Source organism: Centroberyx affinis, unplaced genomic scaffold, assembly GCF_046629955.1.
Source record: "Centroberyx affinis isolate AG114_WGS23_722 - 3 ecotype Tasmania unplaced genomic scaffold, CSIRO-AGI_Caff_v1 ptg001088l_1, whole genome shotgun sequence".
Lineage (NCBI taxonomy): Eukaryota > Metazoa > Chordata > Actinopteri > Beryciformes > Berycidae > Centroberyx > Centroberyx affinis.
The window spans coordinates 198,528-215,741 of NW_027279633.1; the positions used below are offsets into that span (position 1 = coordinate 198,528).

Here is a 17,214-nt window from a genome sequence, read left to right on the forward strand (position 1 = left end):
AACAGAATAAGTGAACCAAACAAAAAAAAAAAACGGAGGACCTTCTCCCTTTGTTGTTGTTCTTTAATTCTGTTAATAGCCCAAGGTAAAGATTTATCTGCTCTTGTCAATTTACCTCAGCTTCAATATAAAGCACCAAGGTCACTTTTTCCTTGCCTGGCCCACAGGATTAAATTGTCATGTCCCTCTAATAGGCAGCACAGGGAATCATTAGTCCAGCTCAGCTGCCTGACTGATAGGCATTTCAGTCCAATCATGGGAGTGTGCCGCCACAGGCCAGCCAGTATTGACACTGTGTCAGGACTGAGAGGGGACGCCTTAATCAGCCAGGACACTCTCAACATTGATTTGACAAGCTGCCGTAATGACCCCCTTGTTTTGGTAAAGGATCACTGTTTATCCAGGCTGGCATTGATGCACTTGGAGTGCTGCATTGTCATGGAAACTATTATCACCAGCCAAGCCTGTGCAGCTCAAGAAGTGTTGTCTTCAGAGGGGGGCCATGGATGTGTGTGTGTGTGTGTGTGTTGATGTGTGTCTGTGACACACACACACACACACACACACAGCCCACAGCGACTGGCAAGAACTTCTGACCAGATTGAAGTTTTAGTTATACAAACATTTCTCAGAGGTAGCCTACAAATAATCTTTTGAGAAACCTTCATGGGTGGAGCTGAAACCACAGTTAGCTAACTGGCACATTTGAATGGAGAAGAACAAACTCTGGTCAAAATAGAAATAAAAAATATCAATGGTAGTGACTTATTTTTTTTCATTCATTCATGACCATGGCATTAATGATGTTGGAAGGTCAGCAGGCTAGCTAACTAGCTTGCATAGATAGCTGTAGATAGCTAATATAGATAGTTTGAACTTGGAAGGTCAGCTAAGGCTAACTAGCTAACCTAGAGGACTTCGTATGCCAAAATATTTTTTTCTTTTTCATTTAGGCGCACAGCATAATAATATTAGTAATAATAATTATTCATAATATTAGTTTCCTCCTCTGTTAGCTCTTACCTTTTTCACTGCTTCAGTCTAACACTTAGCCAGAAAAACGGGTTCTTTGGCTCTGCCCACTGAGGTTTAACTCAACCAATTAGATTGTTTCTAACCTCAGAGAAATGTTTTTATAACTAAAACTTCAATCTGCGACTCTTGATCACCATTGACAAAAGCCTGTCTGCCCCCTTGTCTTCTTAAACAAATCAATGTTATATGTTATGGGTTTTTATGTGATCGTGATTGTTAATTAAGGTTTCTTAATGAAGTAACATACATTGATACAGTACATTGATACTAATTATTACAATTTTTTATTATTATGATAGATTTTACATGAAGGTTACAATGAGCTGCAGCCTACTGTACGTACAGCTCATTGTAACCTCCATGTAAAATCCATTAATACTTTTTAATTCTCTTCCTCCTTACAGCTGATGCAGCCAGGGAGCAGTAATGTTTTAATATGTTGTGATAGCCACATTTTATCTGTGTTTTTGTTTAGTGAACGGGGGCCAAGGCCGCTGGCGGGGGGATCAGCACAATCAACGGCCTCTCCAGTCGCCTATGCAGTGGCGAGGTGTCAGACTGTAAATATTATTGGCATGCTGACAGTCTCCCGCAGTGCCGCGGTGTGTAAAATCGTTAATAAGCAACATGATGGGCCCGCTCCATCCCCAAGGTGAGAATGTGGAGAGTGTTTTTATCAACCATTATCCAGAGGCTGCACCGAGGTGTCCCGTGTCAGATGATTTGTCTAGCAATCACAAAGTGCCTTGTGTCATCCAGAGGAGGGGGCTTTATATAGTACAGCTTACTCCCTCTGTGCTGCATGTAAGACTGTAAACAATGTAAGATGTACTGTAACACCCACTGAGCCTACAGTGTTGTTTTCTGACCAAACAGCAAAAACTGTTACCTTATTAAGGGGAAAAAATACATGACACACTGTAGAACACAATACATCAGCTTTTAATTTGTGAAAATACAAAATGAAATCATGTACAAGTTATTTACAAACCTATTTGTACAAGACAATATACTGTATTTATTATTGGGTATTATGACATAGTCAGAAATAGTAACTTAGCACTGTCATTGTATCCACAAGTCAATGTGCTAAAAAAAAAAATGCACAAAATAATACAAACTAGACTGCAATGCCAAACGCCTCTCACTAGAAAGAAATATTGTACATAAAGCTTTACAGATTCCTTTAAAAAGTACATAAATTATGTCATAAAACAAGAATTGCTATTAGGCTGTCCTATTATTGATTATTTAAAAATTGTTTTAAGACTTTTAATCAAATTATGTATACTACAGTTCTAGTCACCTCCGGGGGAATTACCTGCAATCATTCTGCAGCCGAGTGTCGAGAAATTTCAAAGACGAGTTTGTGAAGAATGGACTCTGAGCTGGCAAGATGGAAAGTAAAGAGGAAAGTACATTTCTGAGTCTCACTGCAAAAGTCAAATTTTGCGTAAATCCAGCTACACTACAAGCCTCTTTTCGCAGCAGTGGGTCTTCTGGAGTCCTCGTTTGGCTTCGGCACTGCCTGGCACATTACTGGCACTGAGGGATGGAGGGCTTGGGTGTTCTCTGTGCCAGTAAAAATGTCATACCCTCTCTCTCTCTTTTTAGATCAAATATGGCTCCTGTAGGCTATACTGTGAAGTTTCTTTCTGTGAGTCGAGGATTTTATAGATCGCGTGCGCTGCTTCCCTCGACTTCCCCTTCATCACTCCTGAAGATAAGTGACAACAGTGCCAATACAGCAACACTCTATTATTTTAATAAGACATGATTAATAACTACTCTTGGCCAAGCATTCTGGTCTCATTTGCATAAAAACCTAAACATAAATTATCGGCGCTTCAACAGACGCGCATAAATTGTTTGGTGTATGGATATGAGATGTGTGATTGATCACCAGGACGGTTTACCTAAAACAACAGAACGGAGGCTGGCATAACATCTAAATAGCCAAAATCACTACTTATGATAGAGCTGTTTTTGGAGTATCTACAAAAAGCATGAACATTGCTGATTATGGCATTAAGATTGGTCATGGAGGACATACATGTATGTAATGGCCTCCAAGACAATCCTGTGTCAGGCAGTGCTTACAGCCAAAGGAGGACTCATAGATGCCCACTTCATGCGATATGTGGCTTTCACATTGTCTCAACTGACCTACAGAGTGATCATATGGCGTGATGCTATATCATAGCATTTGGCTTTGCTGTCTATGGTGTCAAAGTAAAGTAATAGCTCAGCAACTGTTACAAACATTGTTTTGTAGCATCATATCGGCATCAAAACAGCTCTATCATATTTGGCTATTGACAAGATATTGTCAGTTGAAAATTCCTCGTGAAATTTTACCCCTGGAGAAACTATGCAGATATTTAAAAGCTTTATATTCATGTTCGTTTTCAAACTCAGTAAGATTTCTTGGAGTTTTGGACATTGCAACCAAACTACAATATGAAAACATTTATAACAAACATAATTTAGAAAGGCAAAGATAAGACAAAAGAAATGGATAGAGATAAGGCTGGAGACGAATGCCATCTCGATGTGGACATTGGCCGTCTTAACTGTCACAAATGTTGTGAATTAGCTCCAAATGGCAAAGGAATCACTGAGAGTCAGTCAGTCACTAACAGTGCCATTGTGGTGGGATTGCAGCTGGATGTAAAATACACATTTGAACATACTGTACAGAATAACTCTGCAACACTGGGTAAAATATTATGCAGTCGTTGTTCATCGACAGCTAAAAAGGCAACGCTTACAATCGCAAAACTTGATCCAGTAATCATAATAATCACCTCTTGAGTGTAATGATAAGTTACATTGCTATTCTCCTTCGAGTGACCCTCATTCCCCAAAATGGAAAAAAAAAAAGTCATGGAGTCTGGTCACCACTAAAGCCGAGCTGTGTAAACTAATGGTTGCGTGATCGCGACATATGAGTATGATTGTCTCCATGTATATTTCACCTATGATCCTAAATATGCTCATAAGCTTACTGCAGTATAACAACTTTACAGGTGAATGAGGAAAGTGTTCATGGTGTGTTTTGTGTTTGTCTCATGTCACTGACGTTGACTCCTTCATCAATGCTTGCAGATGAGAAAATGTTCCTGTTCCCATTCTAACACCCACAGTAAGAGTCTTGCGGGAGTCCAAGCATCCAAGTGTCAGCGTGGGACTGGAGTTCAGCACTCATCTTCTACTTCTCTGATGGGTGGAATCAAGTTGCTTGTGGATTTATACTGATTGACTTGGTTGGCGGCGAGAGTATTCACAGGCTTGATCTGTATGGTCCTCAGGTGGGTATTCTCTGGCTCATCTGTAAACCATGTCTTTTCTGAGAAAGAGCCAAAATCATATAGAGACAAAGAGGAGGGACATCAGAGAGTTAATGGTCTGTGGACGTCAATCACAGTGTCATTGTTATCATATTGCCACATCACCTTGCTTTGGTTTGTTTCTGTTTCAAGTGCACACAGAACATTGGGAGACGGTGTATGTGTCAAGTAACAAATTATCCTTTTAAGTGACCGTGTTGTAGAACGAAATTCTGACATGATAAAAATAATATGCTCCAAAGAAGATACATATAACGGCAGATAAGCTGCACTTGATGTCCCAATGTCCCAATTTTCACCTGTATAGTGTGAATCATCTCAAGCCCAAAGACGTTAATATTTACATGTACCATACTGCCACTGAAACATGCTGTTTTGTTGGTCAGCAGACATGCAATTCACCATTAAGTTACTCATCCAAAATATTTTTTTCATACCTCACTGTATCAAATTAGAAGTTAATAAGGGAGCTATAAATTGAAACACGATTCATACTCTAGAAGATTTGTTGCTGGGGTTTTTTTTGAGGGGCTTCAGGCTTTGGCTTGATGCAACTTTCTTTTCTTAAAGGAGGAAATTGATAGTCTGGCACAGTAAAACCGTTGGTGATTCATCCACTTGGCAATGTCCATAGACATGCATTTTCATAGACATGACCTGAGGCGGTGCTGCCACATAACACATATGCCAGTAACTACTTATGCCAATAATACAACAGCGAAAATCACTTGATTGAGAATAAGCTGAAGTGGCATCAAACCATTGAGTTCAGATCACTCACTCTGCAGCCATACCTATGAGGAACTATAGGAGGTACTGAGTAGGTCATAACCATGCGGTCCTGATGCAGCCATTTGGAAACACTAAGCTACAGCTGAAGCTCTTGGCTTTCATTCAGAGAGCAAAATGTCAACAAGGACATGACCGTATTTGATGCATTATTTAACATCATGCATAGCCATTCACATCCATACCTTGGCCCACTCTATTCATCCTTGTTGCACTTTGGAAAAAGAAAGTGGTACACTAAATGTAAGCTAAATGGGAAATGTTTCAATCATACTAATATGGCCATCAACAACAAAAACTGTACAGCATGATGATCAGAAGGATAATAACAACAGATGTTCTCATTACATGTGGATGTAGAGTAGGTTAAGCATTAGTGTGCTACCAACATAAGTAAAAGAAGAAAAAGCATAGATTATAATCTTGAAGTATTAGTAGGCGTCTAAGCATTATAGCGCATGGCACAGTCAAGCAGCCATGTTGTGTCCATGCCTCTTGCCAAAGCGATTGGAAGGTAATGTTGTCCATGTGTCAGTTGTAATTCAGAACCCAGTGAGCAGCATGCAGCTGGCATACCAAATGTGTTATACACTTACAAATCAGCACAAAACAACAAGGTTCAGCAATGTCATGTGGAACACAAATGTATTTGTGTAACATGTGGAATGTAAATGAATTTGTGCAGATAAAAGTAAGTTATTTCTGTTTCACATGGGCATAGATTACTAACCATAGAATTGTAGTGTTCATTCAGCAGCTGTTAAAATGCAACACATCCTCATTGACTTTTGAACCTACACTCACCACAGAAACAATATTAGATCATTTAGTTATTACTGATCATCCACTAAAGAGTTATCAAGTAGTGTCTATCTGTTATTATAACACTGAAGCTTCAAAGACATGAACAGTTAGTCAGTGATTTACTAACTCTTAACCATTCCCATACAATATACTGTAAATGTCACACTGACATGTGAAGACAATGTATTTATATTTCAGATGGAACTTTATTAGTAATGGTTGCAGTTTGTACTTTTTTAGAAGCAAAATTTCTTATATAAATGATAATTAATACTGGAACACAGTGTTTAAACAAAATGTTGTGGTTGAACGGTAGAGGAAATCACTATCAAAAAAGGCATTTAAGAGGACATAAAGTTCAGTATTTCATGTAAGTTACTCATTTGCAGTGACATAATATGGACTATTAAGACAAGTCATTTTAGTTGTATTATATATTATATATAATAAATTAAGTGCAATTCAAGTACAACATGGTTCAGCTTTAATATAAACAAAATAAACAATCTGCAAACACAAGTTTCAACCAAACAAAACTTGGAATGCTAAGATGATGAGCTAGAAAGACCGACCACTACAACAGAGGAGTGAGATGTTAACACAAGCAAACACATACAGTAAGTCATCCTGAAATGTTTGCCAGTTCTACTCTTGGGGGGGATAGATTGTGCTGTGCTGTATTTTGTCTTGATTAATGTCACACAACGCATATCTTCTTAAAGTGATTCTGCAGTTATGATGTTACTTTTGAAACAGCAGAAACAAAAAATGGCTGAGAGAAACAGAAAACTAAAAGGAGAAAAATGTTTTATGCTTTCCTCTCAAGGGGATAAACTGCACTATACTGTATACGGTGTTGCTGAATGCAGCCCGACACACATCTTAGACACACTCCGTACAAAAAGGAGTACATACACACACGTTCAAGACGGACAAACACACACAGCCGCACCCAGACAGGTTTCAGTCCTGTCCGGAATCCTGCAGAACGACACACGGGACAACGGGAACTGTTGGCAGGCACTGTTCACGCACATAAGACAGTGAGACAGCTTTAGAGGGGCACATACTTTTGTTTGTCTCGTGAGTCCCTGCTTTTGGCGCGGTTGGTGCGGTTGGTGGTGGGGATAGAGTGGACGGAGGAGCTCTTTTTGCTGGAGGAATGGGATGAATGGGAGGAGTGGGAGAGGCTGGTTCGGGACTGGCCAGCGTTGTGGTCAAACTGCATCAGGCAGAATATTAGGTCTGACGGCACCAGCTCGAACGCATACGGCGGATTGGTTATCACATACCTAGAGAAGAGAGAGAAACGATGGGAAACAAGTGTTGAGTAGAGTATATTATTGAGTGATTTCCAGCATCTAAATGCAAGGACCCTTAGGGAACTCACCGCTTGGTACATTGGCTTTGTGCGTTTAGATGTGCATCTCGTAATCGATAGATGCCGAAGCACAGCATGTTGTATGTTTTCAGTGCTTTACAGAACAGGTCACCGTAACAGCCGCCATCCTGCAAGACAGCCACACAGAGATAATGCAGCATACCGTCTATATCTCAGACTTTGTTAAGTGATAGGCACTTAAGAAAAACAACAATGCAGAGAGAAAAAAAAGAATGTAATGAGAATAATTAAAAGGATTAACTATGGTCATTTATATAGACTGCTGTGAAAGTGGAAAATTTGTATTATTCAGTGCTTATGGGATAAACTGTGATTCAGAGTATATGTGCAAGTCCTTCAGATAATACTAAGATACATTTTTAGACTTGTGCTGCACAAAACCTCTACTACTTTGGCCTATGGCTTATGTATAAACTGTTGTGTTGTGGAGGAATCAGCTCTACATCATCATATAATATGAAAAATATGAATGAGGTAATCGCTGACATTTTTAATTAGGTCCATAATGTGGCTTAAAGCAGGTTACTTGCCCAAATAGTGAATGATTAAATTTATACTCTTGATATCATTTGTGTTGTGCCAGTCTATGGATGGCCTATAGTATTGGCTTTTATCAATGACTGTATTTATGCATTATAAATTACTTATTTACGTATATTACTTATTACGTATTACATATATTTGATTCTAATGTCTATTTTGAAATTGGATGTCTTCTGCATAGAAACAGGAGAATCAAAATATTGTCTATGGCACATTAAAAAAAAATGTTTCTTCAAAACTCCATAGACTCATTTCATGATAAACAGATATTTCCCACTAAAGAAGAACTTGGAATCCAACTTTGAATTGCATTGATACAGCACTCACCTATTTTAGGGAGACCTCTTTCAATAAGCTTATACTCTGAATCACAGCCGTAATTAGACTTACATAGTACGGTCTTTTTTGACCAAAGCTAACCCTAACCCCTGCTAGAGAACACAAGCAAACAAAGGCGTGCTTGACCCTCGGGTGACAGGACCAGTCACTCACCCCCAGGTCGGCGAAGGGCCCGTCGTACAGGGCCAGCTGTGCGACGCGACACCTGTCCCTGTTCGCCAGGGTCTGTGGCGTGCTGTAGCCGCCCCGCAACGCGTTCTCCTCCGCCAGCAGGCCCTCCAGCTCCGGCGTCGCCCCGCCTGTTACCAGCGTCCGGATCAGGGTGAGGATATTATCATTGAAGTATGTCTGAAGGAATGAAGGTAGAGGGGGGGAAAGAAGAGGAGGAGGAGGAGGAGGAGGAGGGAGGGGACGAGGGGTGTAAGTCCTTAAGCAAGCACCACCAAAGTCACAACTGCACCTACTCAAAGTGCCAGCCGGTCTGAGCGGTGCTATCTAGCCCCTTGCTCTGTCGTGTCACATTGGCCCGCGTGCTGAGTGAAAAGACAGGAGAATCCAATTACTGCAGGTTACTCTCAGTCCCATCACAGAGAGACAGAGGGAGGTAAGGGATCTCTTACAGCTAAATAGGGGAGAATTATTTGATGGGCCAGTGGGACAAACAACTTCCCAAACTGCATATTAATCCCGCGTGGCTGCAGTATATTATCATGCATTTCTTCGCTGCACTTGTTGCCTTTTTTAATAACACCCGGTTATTGCTTTTGTTGATATTAACAAGCAAGGGCAAATGTCCGCCCTCTTCTCAGCGGCGCGGTCTCCTGTCTCTCCCTGCTTGTACAGCACAGTGACATCTCCCTCGGCTGCTGACAGCACTATTGACTAGGATGATGGATGAGGGCTGTCCATTAGGTAGCATTACCTTTGTCTACACCGGGGCGCACTTGAAGGCAGCTTTGTTCTAACCTCACTCAAACTGAAAGGCAGACAAATGAAGCCATCATACCTAGTACAAGTGCCAGTCTTGTCATCTATTGTTTTAACAGGAGCAGAGAAAGCCGACATTTTTGGGGGACCAGAGGTATTCCGCTGCCATCTGCCTCGATGCCGTAACTCCAGATTTCTTTGCATATTTCAGATATCACCTCTGTCATCGCACAAAACCTCTATCATAATCTCTTTAGATGGGTGAGCGAAAATAATTTTGACTCACAGCGCTCATTAAGGAATCCAGCACACTGACTGCGAAGGCCGTCCCACAGGCAAAAGGCTGAGTGAGGTATAACTCTGTGTCTGGGTCGTCATCATCGTCTTGGTCCAGGAACTGAACGTTGGAGTCATTCACTGTAGGGAAACATGAAAAATGCATCAGTCATTTAGATTCTGCTTATATATTTAGTCAGTTACCAAAGAAGATCTTACAGTATTATTTAGAAATAGCATGCGTTGTGTGCTGCAGCAGTACATCAGGCAAATACTTGATTCACATGAAATAGAATCAACAAAAGTCATGTCAGTGAAGAACAAAATGCCTGAGAGAGTGGCTGTGCACAACAGTCAGTAGCTGCAGATATGGATTGTATTAGAATTCATTGTATGATTCAACAAAGCGTCATTGTTTTTTAGTTACTAATTTGGCCAAAATCGCTTTGTTTTCTTCATGCAATTGAAATGCATCTGAGTGTGGTATTTGTGTTTGTGGCCAACTCGCCTCTGCCACATTCCATATCCAGGCCATTCATGCACTCTCATGACACCATGCATATTGTCAAAGCTCCAGGCCTTGATTCAAAGTCCTCCTGGGGTCAATATCAGTAACACCAATATGCCATTGTTTGTCTAGTAAATCCAAGACAGAACTTCCAATTACTTGCACTTGTATGTCAAAACAAATGAAAGTATATCATTGCCCTAGAACCGTTTTGGAAGATATATCTTTGAGCACAAAAACACATGCAGTAGCTGGAAGAACGTAATGATGTCAAATTTTGTCTGAGAAGTGCTACTTCTGTGAGGACATTCTGCAAAAAATAAATGTCAGTCATATTGACAGGGCCGAGATGAAAGAGGGCATTGGCCAGAGAATATGATCCGACAGAAGATGCTATGAAAACAGCCACAAGGACTTCTGAGGGATCAAAGGCCTTGCAATTCTTAGAAAAATAAAAGGGAAAAAAAATCGCTTTGAGATAAGGGGCCAAAACAAGACAGGCAATTTCAACCAGAACCAAGGGTAAAATGTGCTCAAAGTGATGCCATGGGAATGGACTGGGCCTCTTGTGCAGCCAGAGAAATCAAAAGGAAGCTGATATGGAGGCAGCGGCAGTTACAACACTGCAGTACAGGACAGAGGCACTTCTTACCCAGCTCAGTTATCATTTGTATGCTGGTCCCACTGCTTTTATCCTGACTGAATGAAATCACAGGCAGTATTTTGCCTGGTTTTGCTAATGGTGCTAGACAAGTGTTGAGGAAAAACAGTTACTGAAGCATGTCAACAAGGGGGAAAAAAAACATAGAGAGACTGGATCTTTAGTACTGTTAATCAAGCGCTGACAGCCTGCAATTGCAGAAGTTTTATTTTTTCAGATCTGTTTATAACTACTTAACTGGAGAAAAATCATGCATACAGTGTACATGTAACAGAATTTTCAATGAGCTGACACGAATGTATATAGCAGCAGGCGTACCCAGTTCTGTTATGATAGGAATATTTGCTCCAGTTGTGACGGAAGTCTGCCGTACTAATCCATGGACTGGGCTGTTCTCAGGAGAAGATCTGTCCATCCCAGGTGGTGTGAAGCCTAAATGGACACAAACATGCCATAAAACATATATCTGTTGATGCAATATTCAATACTTCATCAGAGGATACAAACGGGCATATCAGCAGAGCAAAAATGTTGGGCTATTTTATCCATTCCTGGTCATTGGTGAGGCAAAAAGGTGCTGAGTGTGATGTTACTGTATTTTTGAGAGGGGGGTCCAATATTAGTTTATGTATAATAGATGTGACATACAGCTCATTTTGTTTCCCTTAGAGTGTGTCCGCGTGGCGTCGGAAAACCTTTTACGCGAAAAAATGCGCGTACAGTACGGAGCCGCCAAATAGAAAATAAGTGACACAGGATGGAATTCAAATTGACTTGACATTTCTTGCTTTCCTCAGACTGACAAGTAAGCACATTAAATCTGTGATGCTGTATGCATTATACATGGGCCATGTTTTGACATCCATCACTTACTGCTGACTAAGGCAAATGCTAGGTCATACATGTATTAGAGGAATAACAAAATTGGCAGGGTATTTTTTTTTTTCTCCTCAGGTCAAAAGGTTTCTAAAAGCATTACGTTCAATGCCAGGGAGTGACCATTATTGAAGGCCATCTCGAGCCACATGAGTGCCTCATTTCTCTGAGAGCTGTACATGCAATATTCATAAATTATACACATTATTATTGCTGTTATTTTTATAAACTGGCTCCATAAGAATATCCAATTGGAAAAAAAAGAAACCTAAAAGTCAACTCTACCAATCCAGGTAAGGCCTTTTGTGCCATTGCAGTGCATGTTGCCACCAATTAGGTTTGTGAGGAAACCAGTTGTTACAGTAACCTGAGGAATAGTCACTAGGGTTTACTGTCAAGCACAATGACACCAGGTCAGCCAGGCAGTAGCCAGTGAGGGATATTCTCTGTGCCAGGGCGCTGTCCCTCGCGGGCGGTGCAGTGAACTATGATAGGGCACTCCTTACCTTGGGAATTAGCCTGCAAGACCCCGATGCTGTCGTCAAACAGCATGGACTTGATGTTGAGTGACGCCAAGATGCATTCTTTGTCCTGCAGTGACGCATCGTCAATATTGTTCTGATTGGCTGACAGGATGACACACATGTCGCAGAGGTTGATGTTGACAGCCCTCAGATCCGCCCGGCTCAACGGTGTGCCCTTTGAGAGGAAGTGGAGGGGAGATGAGAGCAAACTTTGTTATCCCACCTATATGATACAATGGGTAAATGAGAATGTAGCCACTTCTAAATTGTAATTCTGGTCTTTGGTCATGCCACAAGAAAATGATTTACAAGAATCTAACAAGATTTGTATATTGTCTGCCTTTAATATGTCATGCTATCTTCCTTAAAGTGGATAGCAAGAAACTTAAAAGCCAGCCATATAAGTGAGACTTTCAAAAAATCTACTATGAATCTTTTAAGTTCTATAAGGCAGACCTATAAGTCATGTACTATGAAAGCAGCCACTTTCATATTATGAAAATGATAGGTGTCATACAGTATATTTAAATGCAACACATACGAATAGGGATGGGACGATATATCGCAATTCAATATATCGCAATACAAAAATGTGACAATACGAATCGTGGGACAGAAAAATGAATTGTGATATTAGCTACATTTTATTCTTTTGTAGTAATCACAAATGAGACGACTTGACCATCACAATTTCCATGCTTGTTTACATTCTAGCAAGCCAATGGCATCACTAGAAAGATTTGTGACTCAAAAAATAAACATAATTCTGCAGTCATACTTTGTTGTCATTGAACTTTTATTTATCACATTGTATCTGATTGTATCCTGTTTGTATTGAATCATGAACCCCATATTGCGTATCGATTTGTATCTTGAGATAAGCATATAGTCCAATCCCTGTATACGAATCATAGAAGGCAGACCTTATATGATTTTTATAAAACCCTTTTGTATGGGTACCTGCGGAGGCAAGTGTTGCATCATTATTTGTAACATTATCTGTGATTCTACTGTACTCACGGGAAGAATGGAGACCTTTGGAAAATTGTGAAGAGTCTCCCACTCCCTCTTCAGATACTCGAGGGAGCCGACGAACACAATGGGCTTCAGTTCATGGTAGTGGAAGTTGCTCGCTCTCAGAGGCATGACGAGGTTTCGGAGACCGATCACCGCCGATTTCACATCGCCGAATATACACACGACCACGTGGCCGCTCAGAACCGTCATGGCTGCCTCGCTCCGGGTCTGAGAGGGGGGAAAAAAGCAATGATTTTTTCTCTTTGACATGGATTTGGTATATATTGGCTTCAGCATTTTACTGGTAAATGTTGCAATGTTTTCTCTCTTTCAGTTGCCTATTCACCCAATAAAATATATCACGCAGCACATGACTGTAATAGACTATGAAAGTAATTTGAAAAGTGGCATATGTATTAGTACAAGAAATGTTCTATGTGCGGCGCCCCCATATAGCAAATGACATGTCAAACACCTCATTACGAAGTGTTTAAGTGCCCTGTCAACCTCTGATGGCGCTCTGTGACATGACACATCTGTCACCGGGGGAGAAGAGTGTCAGGGACAAATGACGTGTGCGGAGCGAGGGAGCGGTACCCACCAAGATGACCTTCTCGATGTCTTTGGACGGGCACCAGTGAAACATCCCCGTGGAGTCATATTTCTTTACGTTCACGTCCATGCTCTCAATCTGTTCATTCCCCGGAATGAGTAGAGGGTCATGCCTAATCAAACAAAAGGATGAGAGGGAGGGGGGGGGGAGAGTGAAGGGACCTTGAGGATGATCGTATCGCTGTGGACTAAATGAACTGGGTCTTTTCTGAAAACCGCGGTGAGATTATGACATGATACACCAGAGGAAATCATTCATAGGCAGTCATATATGATTACTGGAACATATTCATCTAGAGGTGGGTATAGTGTACGGTATGTCACGCACACAGTTAAATCGGCACAATACAATATAATCACTAGTTTGTCTGGTCTAAAGCCTCCAAAAGCTATGGTCATAAACCTAACCTTAGCTCATAGTAATTGCAGCCTGTATGGAGGTTGTTAAGTGTCCTGCACTCAGCCTTCAGGGACAAAATCACAGGGACTGCCGCATAAAAAAAATGCCATTTTCATCTTCAAATACACTCATCAATTGAGCATTGAAATGTTTGGGGATCTACAAACAAATCACTTGTACTCAAAAAGTTGCTTTCTTCTTTTTTTCTTCTTTGCTTATTCCTGTCAGAGGCCATCTGCAGAAATGCCAACAAAACTGCCATGTCATCAAGTAGAGTGACATCAACGGTGGCAGCCAGGCGGAAGGAGATGGCAGCAACACACTGCGTTGACTGGCATGAGCATGGAGAAGCAATTACGCCCCCTTACTGCATACAGCTTTTGACGCGCTGCGCTGCGTGGTAAAAGCTTTAACAGACCACACTTTAAATATTTCAACAATTTGCCCAATCATATTTGCTTTCTAAAATGAAGGCCATTAATGTTTTAACGGAGCACCAGACCTACACAAACTAATTTCTCTGAGCGCAGCGGTGAGCTTAATTCTATCCAACACTGACCACTAAAGTGGTCTTCTAACAGGAGTGCCATTGGTTTCACCATGCTTGTGTTGATCGTAAGATATGATCATTTGACAAGACAGTTTATTCTTCCTGGAGGTAGGCTGTGAGGAGAAACCCATGTAAAGTACTAGCAAAAACAGTCACATCTGACCTTAAAATCTGTAATATACATTGCACATAATACTGCACATTTTTATTTCAATCATTTCAGTATACTCAAGTTAAAGCATAAAAATGTAGGCTTATGTGCTTATAGTATTACAGTGCCTGCAAATCCATACCTTATTTACTACAATTCCCTTTACCATCAAATTGACTTTGTCAGACTGAATCAAAGATCCTATCTTCTGAAGCACAGACAGCAGCCTTCTGTCTCTGTCCAAAACCTTCTGAATAGTTGATGTCTCTCCTCCATAAGAAGAGCATTTCTTTAATCCATGTGGGTATTTTAGAAGAATGCCACCTTAAGTAACATGTTAAGTATGCATGAAAGTGTCAGCGGAAACTACCATCCCTTAGGCTCCGGGAGACTGAAGCCAAAAAAGCCCGCCTTTGGGCTTATACCCCTAGGCAAGACCAGGATGTCCTTTCAGGAATGAAAGTAGTAGGAGAAGGTAAATGTCTTTCCTAATGCTTTCCACTTCTCAGACTCCAATCTGTCAATGCAATTCTAATTTGAAAGGACACAGATATGCACAGTAAGTTCTGTAGTTCAAAGTCCTAAAAAAGGCTGCAACACTATAGTCTGTATGCATCGTTTAATGCACAAAACAAGACTAACACATGCTGTAGTGTGAACAAAGCAACATCTTCTGTAGTTGCTTTCTAGCAATATTGCTGTAAAATTACAAAATATTGAAAAAAATACCCATCCTTCAACTGTAGGGTTCATACACATTTTTGCTACAAATTCCATGTCTTTATTATAACAATCTCATTACACAGAGTGCAATTTCCAAGGTTAATGTTTCTCAGTGGCTATGCTCAGATGCCTTTTTTGGTTGAATAGCTGATTAAAATGTCCTTGGTCTTATGTTGGCTAACTACAAGTATAGCAATTTTAACCCTATTATTACATTTGCTCATTATTCCTTCAAAGGCGACTGTATATTTAATAGCAGCTAAGCCAGATATTACACACATAACAGTTTAAACAAATTGCCAAAAAACAGGTTTGTATCATTTTCTAAGTCTGAAATTAGGAACAAGCGCTAATAAGAGTGCAAGCATTTAGTGGTTTTACACCTCGGCTAAATATTTCATTAGAAGTCGAATGTTTCAGCACTCACTCAGCGGAGCCGCTGTCACTTCAGTTTGTCCTTGTGGAGATGACTGGTGAGGCAGAGCTCTGCCAGGATAGCTATCGCTCACTGTCAGCCATGACGGCCTGTCACTACCCTGCACTGCCAATTGCCTCGCCGCTATTGTAGCCGACATGACGTGTATGTCACGGCGTGGTCCGATGTGACCAAACGCGTTGTGACTTTCCACAATTAGATGTGTCTTATGACCCATCGAGGAGCCTATGGAAATAGTGTTAATTTCAGTGAGGTCGTCGTCAGAGTTCAACATGGGACTTTGCTGAAACATCTGTAAAGAGGAGACAGTTGTACTTCCACAGCTGGTTGCTTTCATCACTTGTGCAGTTTATCACATTACACAGAGCAGAGACGTCTATGAGTGTCATATCTATAAGTGCATTTCTTGACATTATAAATGATTGGTAATATAATTCACTATACCGGACACAGAGTGACAAACATGACAAGACTTCACACATCGTGACTGCATAACATAAGACTAAGTGCGTTCTAGAGGGAAGTATTGGCAGCTGAGAGTTAATACAAAACAGAAAATAGAAGCTAGACATGATGCATATTAAGTAGATTTTCTATTTCAGCATTTTCTCAGCCAGCATCACTAGCAGTAGGTTTACTGTAAAACTGTCCTCCTCCAACAGGCAGTGAGAGCAGGCCAAGTCTTTGAAAATTCTCCCCATCATGCAAACTGACAAAGGCTTGCTTTTCAAAAACCCACAGCCAATCTGTTGATCATTACTTATTTACAAAGGCCTTGAGGCCCCAGGTCCTGTAAAAACACATTTGATATAGTATACACCCAGATGTTTTTTTCTCCGCTTGTAGCAATGAAGTATCCCTTAGGCTACCGCAGAGAATCCCTCTCCAATGTGCAGGCAGTGCGCATGCTGCTCCGACTACATGAAATCACACATCCACCTGTATCCTACAGTATATTAGCATGGCAAATAGATGGATTGGTTTGGTGGGTTGATATTTAGCTGAAGGCTATAACATGAAAAAAGCCTCGTTTTGTTACCCATGAGTCAGGAAATCACCTAGAGCGATTCAACTTTGACACCACTTTGAACCAAATCAAACAAGGCCAAACGCCCCCCTGAAAAAACAGAGGCCAGAGATCAAAGAAAAAAATGCTAAATTATGTGCTAAAAACCAACTCTTCTCTGTGTACAAAGATGATTTCCTCATGCCCAGGGATTAGGCATGAGCACAGTTTGTTTATAAGTTACCAAATAGTATGAATGTAATAGTACATAAAAGTATTTTTTTT

At 40.7% G+C, this 17,214-nt stretch overlaps 1 protein-coding gene across 5 annotated transcripts in view; it reads right to left on the reverse strand.

The window, feature by feature from the left end:
• Positions 1-2,066: 2,066 nt before the first annotated feature.
• The window catches only part of LOC139647517 (calcium-activated potassium channel subunit alpha-1a-like), a 79,214-nt gene continuing 64,066 nt past the window's right edge, over positions 2,067-17,214 (reverse strand). For 2 of the 5 annotated variants that reach the window (XM_071523430.1, XM_071523428.1), the window contains 10 exons: positions 13,653-13,776; positions 13,055-13,279; positions 12,017-12,209; positions 10,953-11,066; positions 9,476-9,606; positions 8,416-8,610; positions 7,369-7,487; positions 7,049-7,270; positions 5,360-5,388; positions 2,067-4,384 (listed from right to left, as the gene is read on the reverse strand). In XM_071523430.1, the coding sequence (XP_071379531.1) occupies positions 4,233-4,384; positions 5,360-5,388; positions 7,049-7,270; positions 7,369-7,487; positions 8,416-8,610; positions 9,476-9,606; positions 10,953-11,066; positions 12,017-12,209; positions 13,055-13,279; positions 13,653-13,776 (1,504 nt within the window). In that variant the 3' untranslated portion in view covers positions 2,067-4,232. Of the gene's footprint in view, positions 4,385-5,359; positions 5,389-7,048; positions 7,271-7,368; positions 7,488-8,415; positions 8,611-9,475; positions 9,607-10,625; positions 10,710-10,952; positions 11,067-12,016; positions 12,210-13,054; positions 13,280-13,652; positions 13,777-17,214 lie in introns of all 5 variants that reach the window. The other 3 variants (XM_071523431.1, XM_071523432.1, XM_071523429.1) reach the window with 2 other exon arrangements.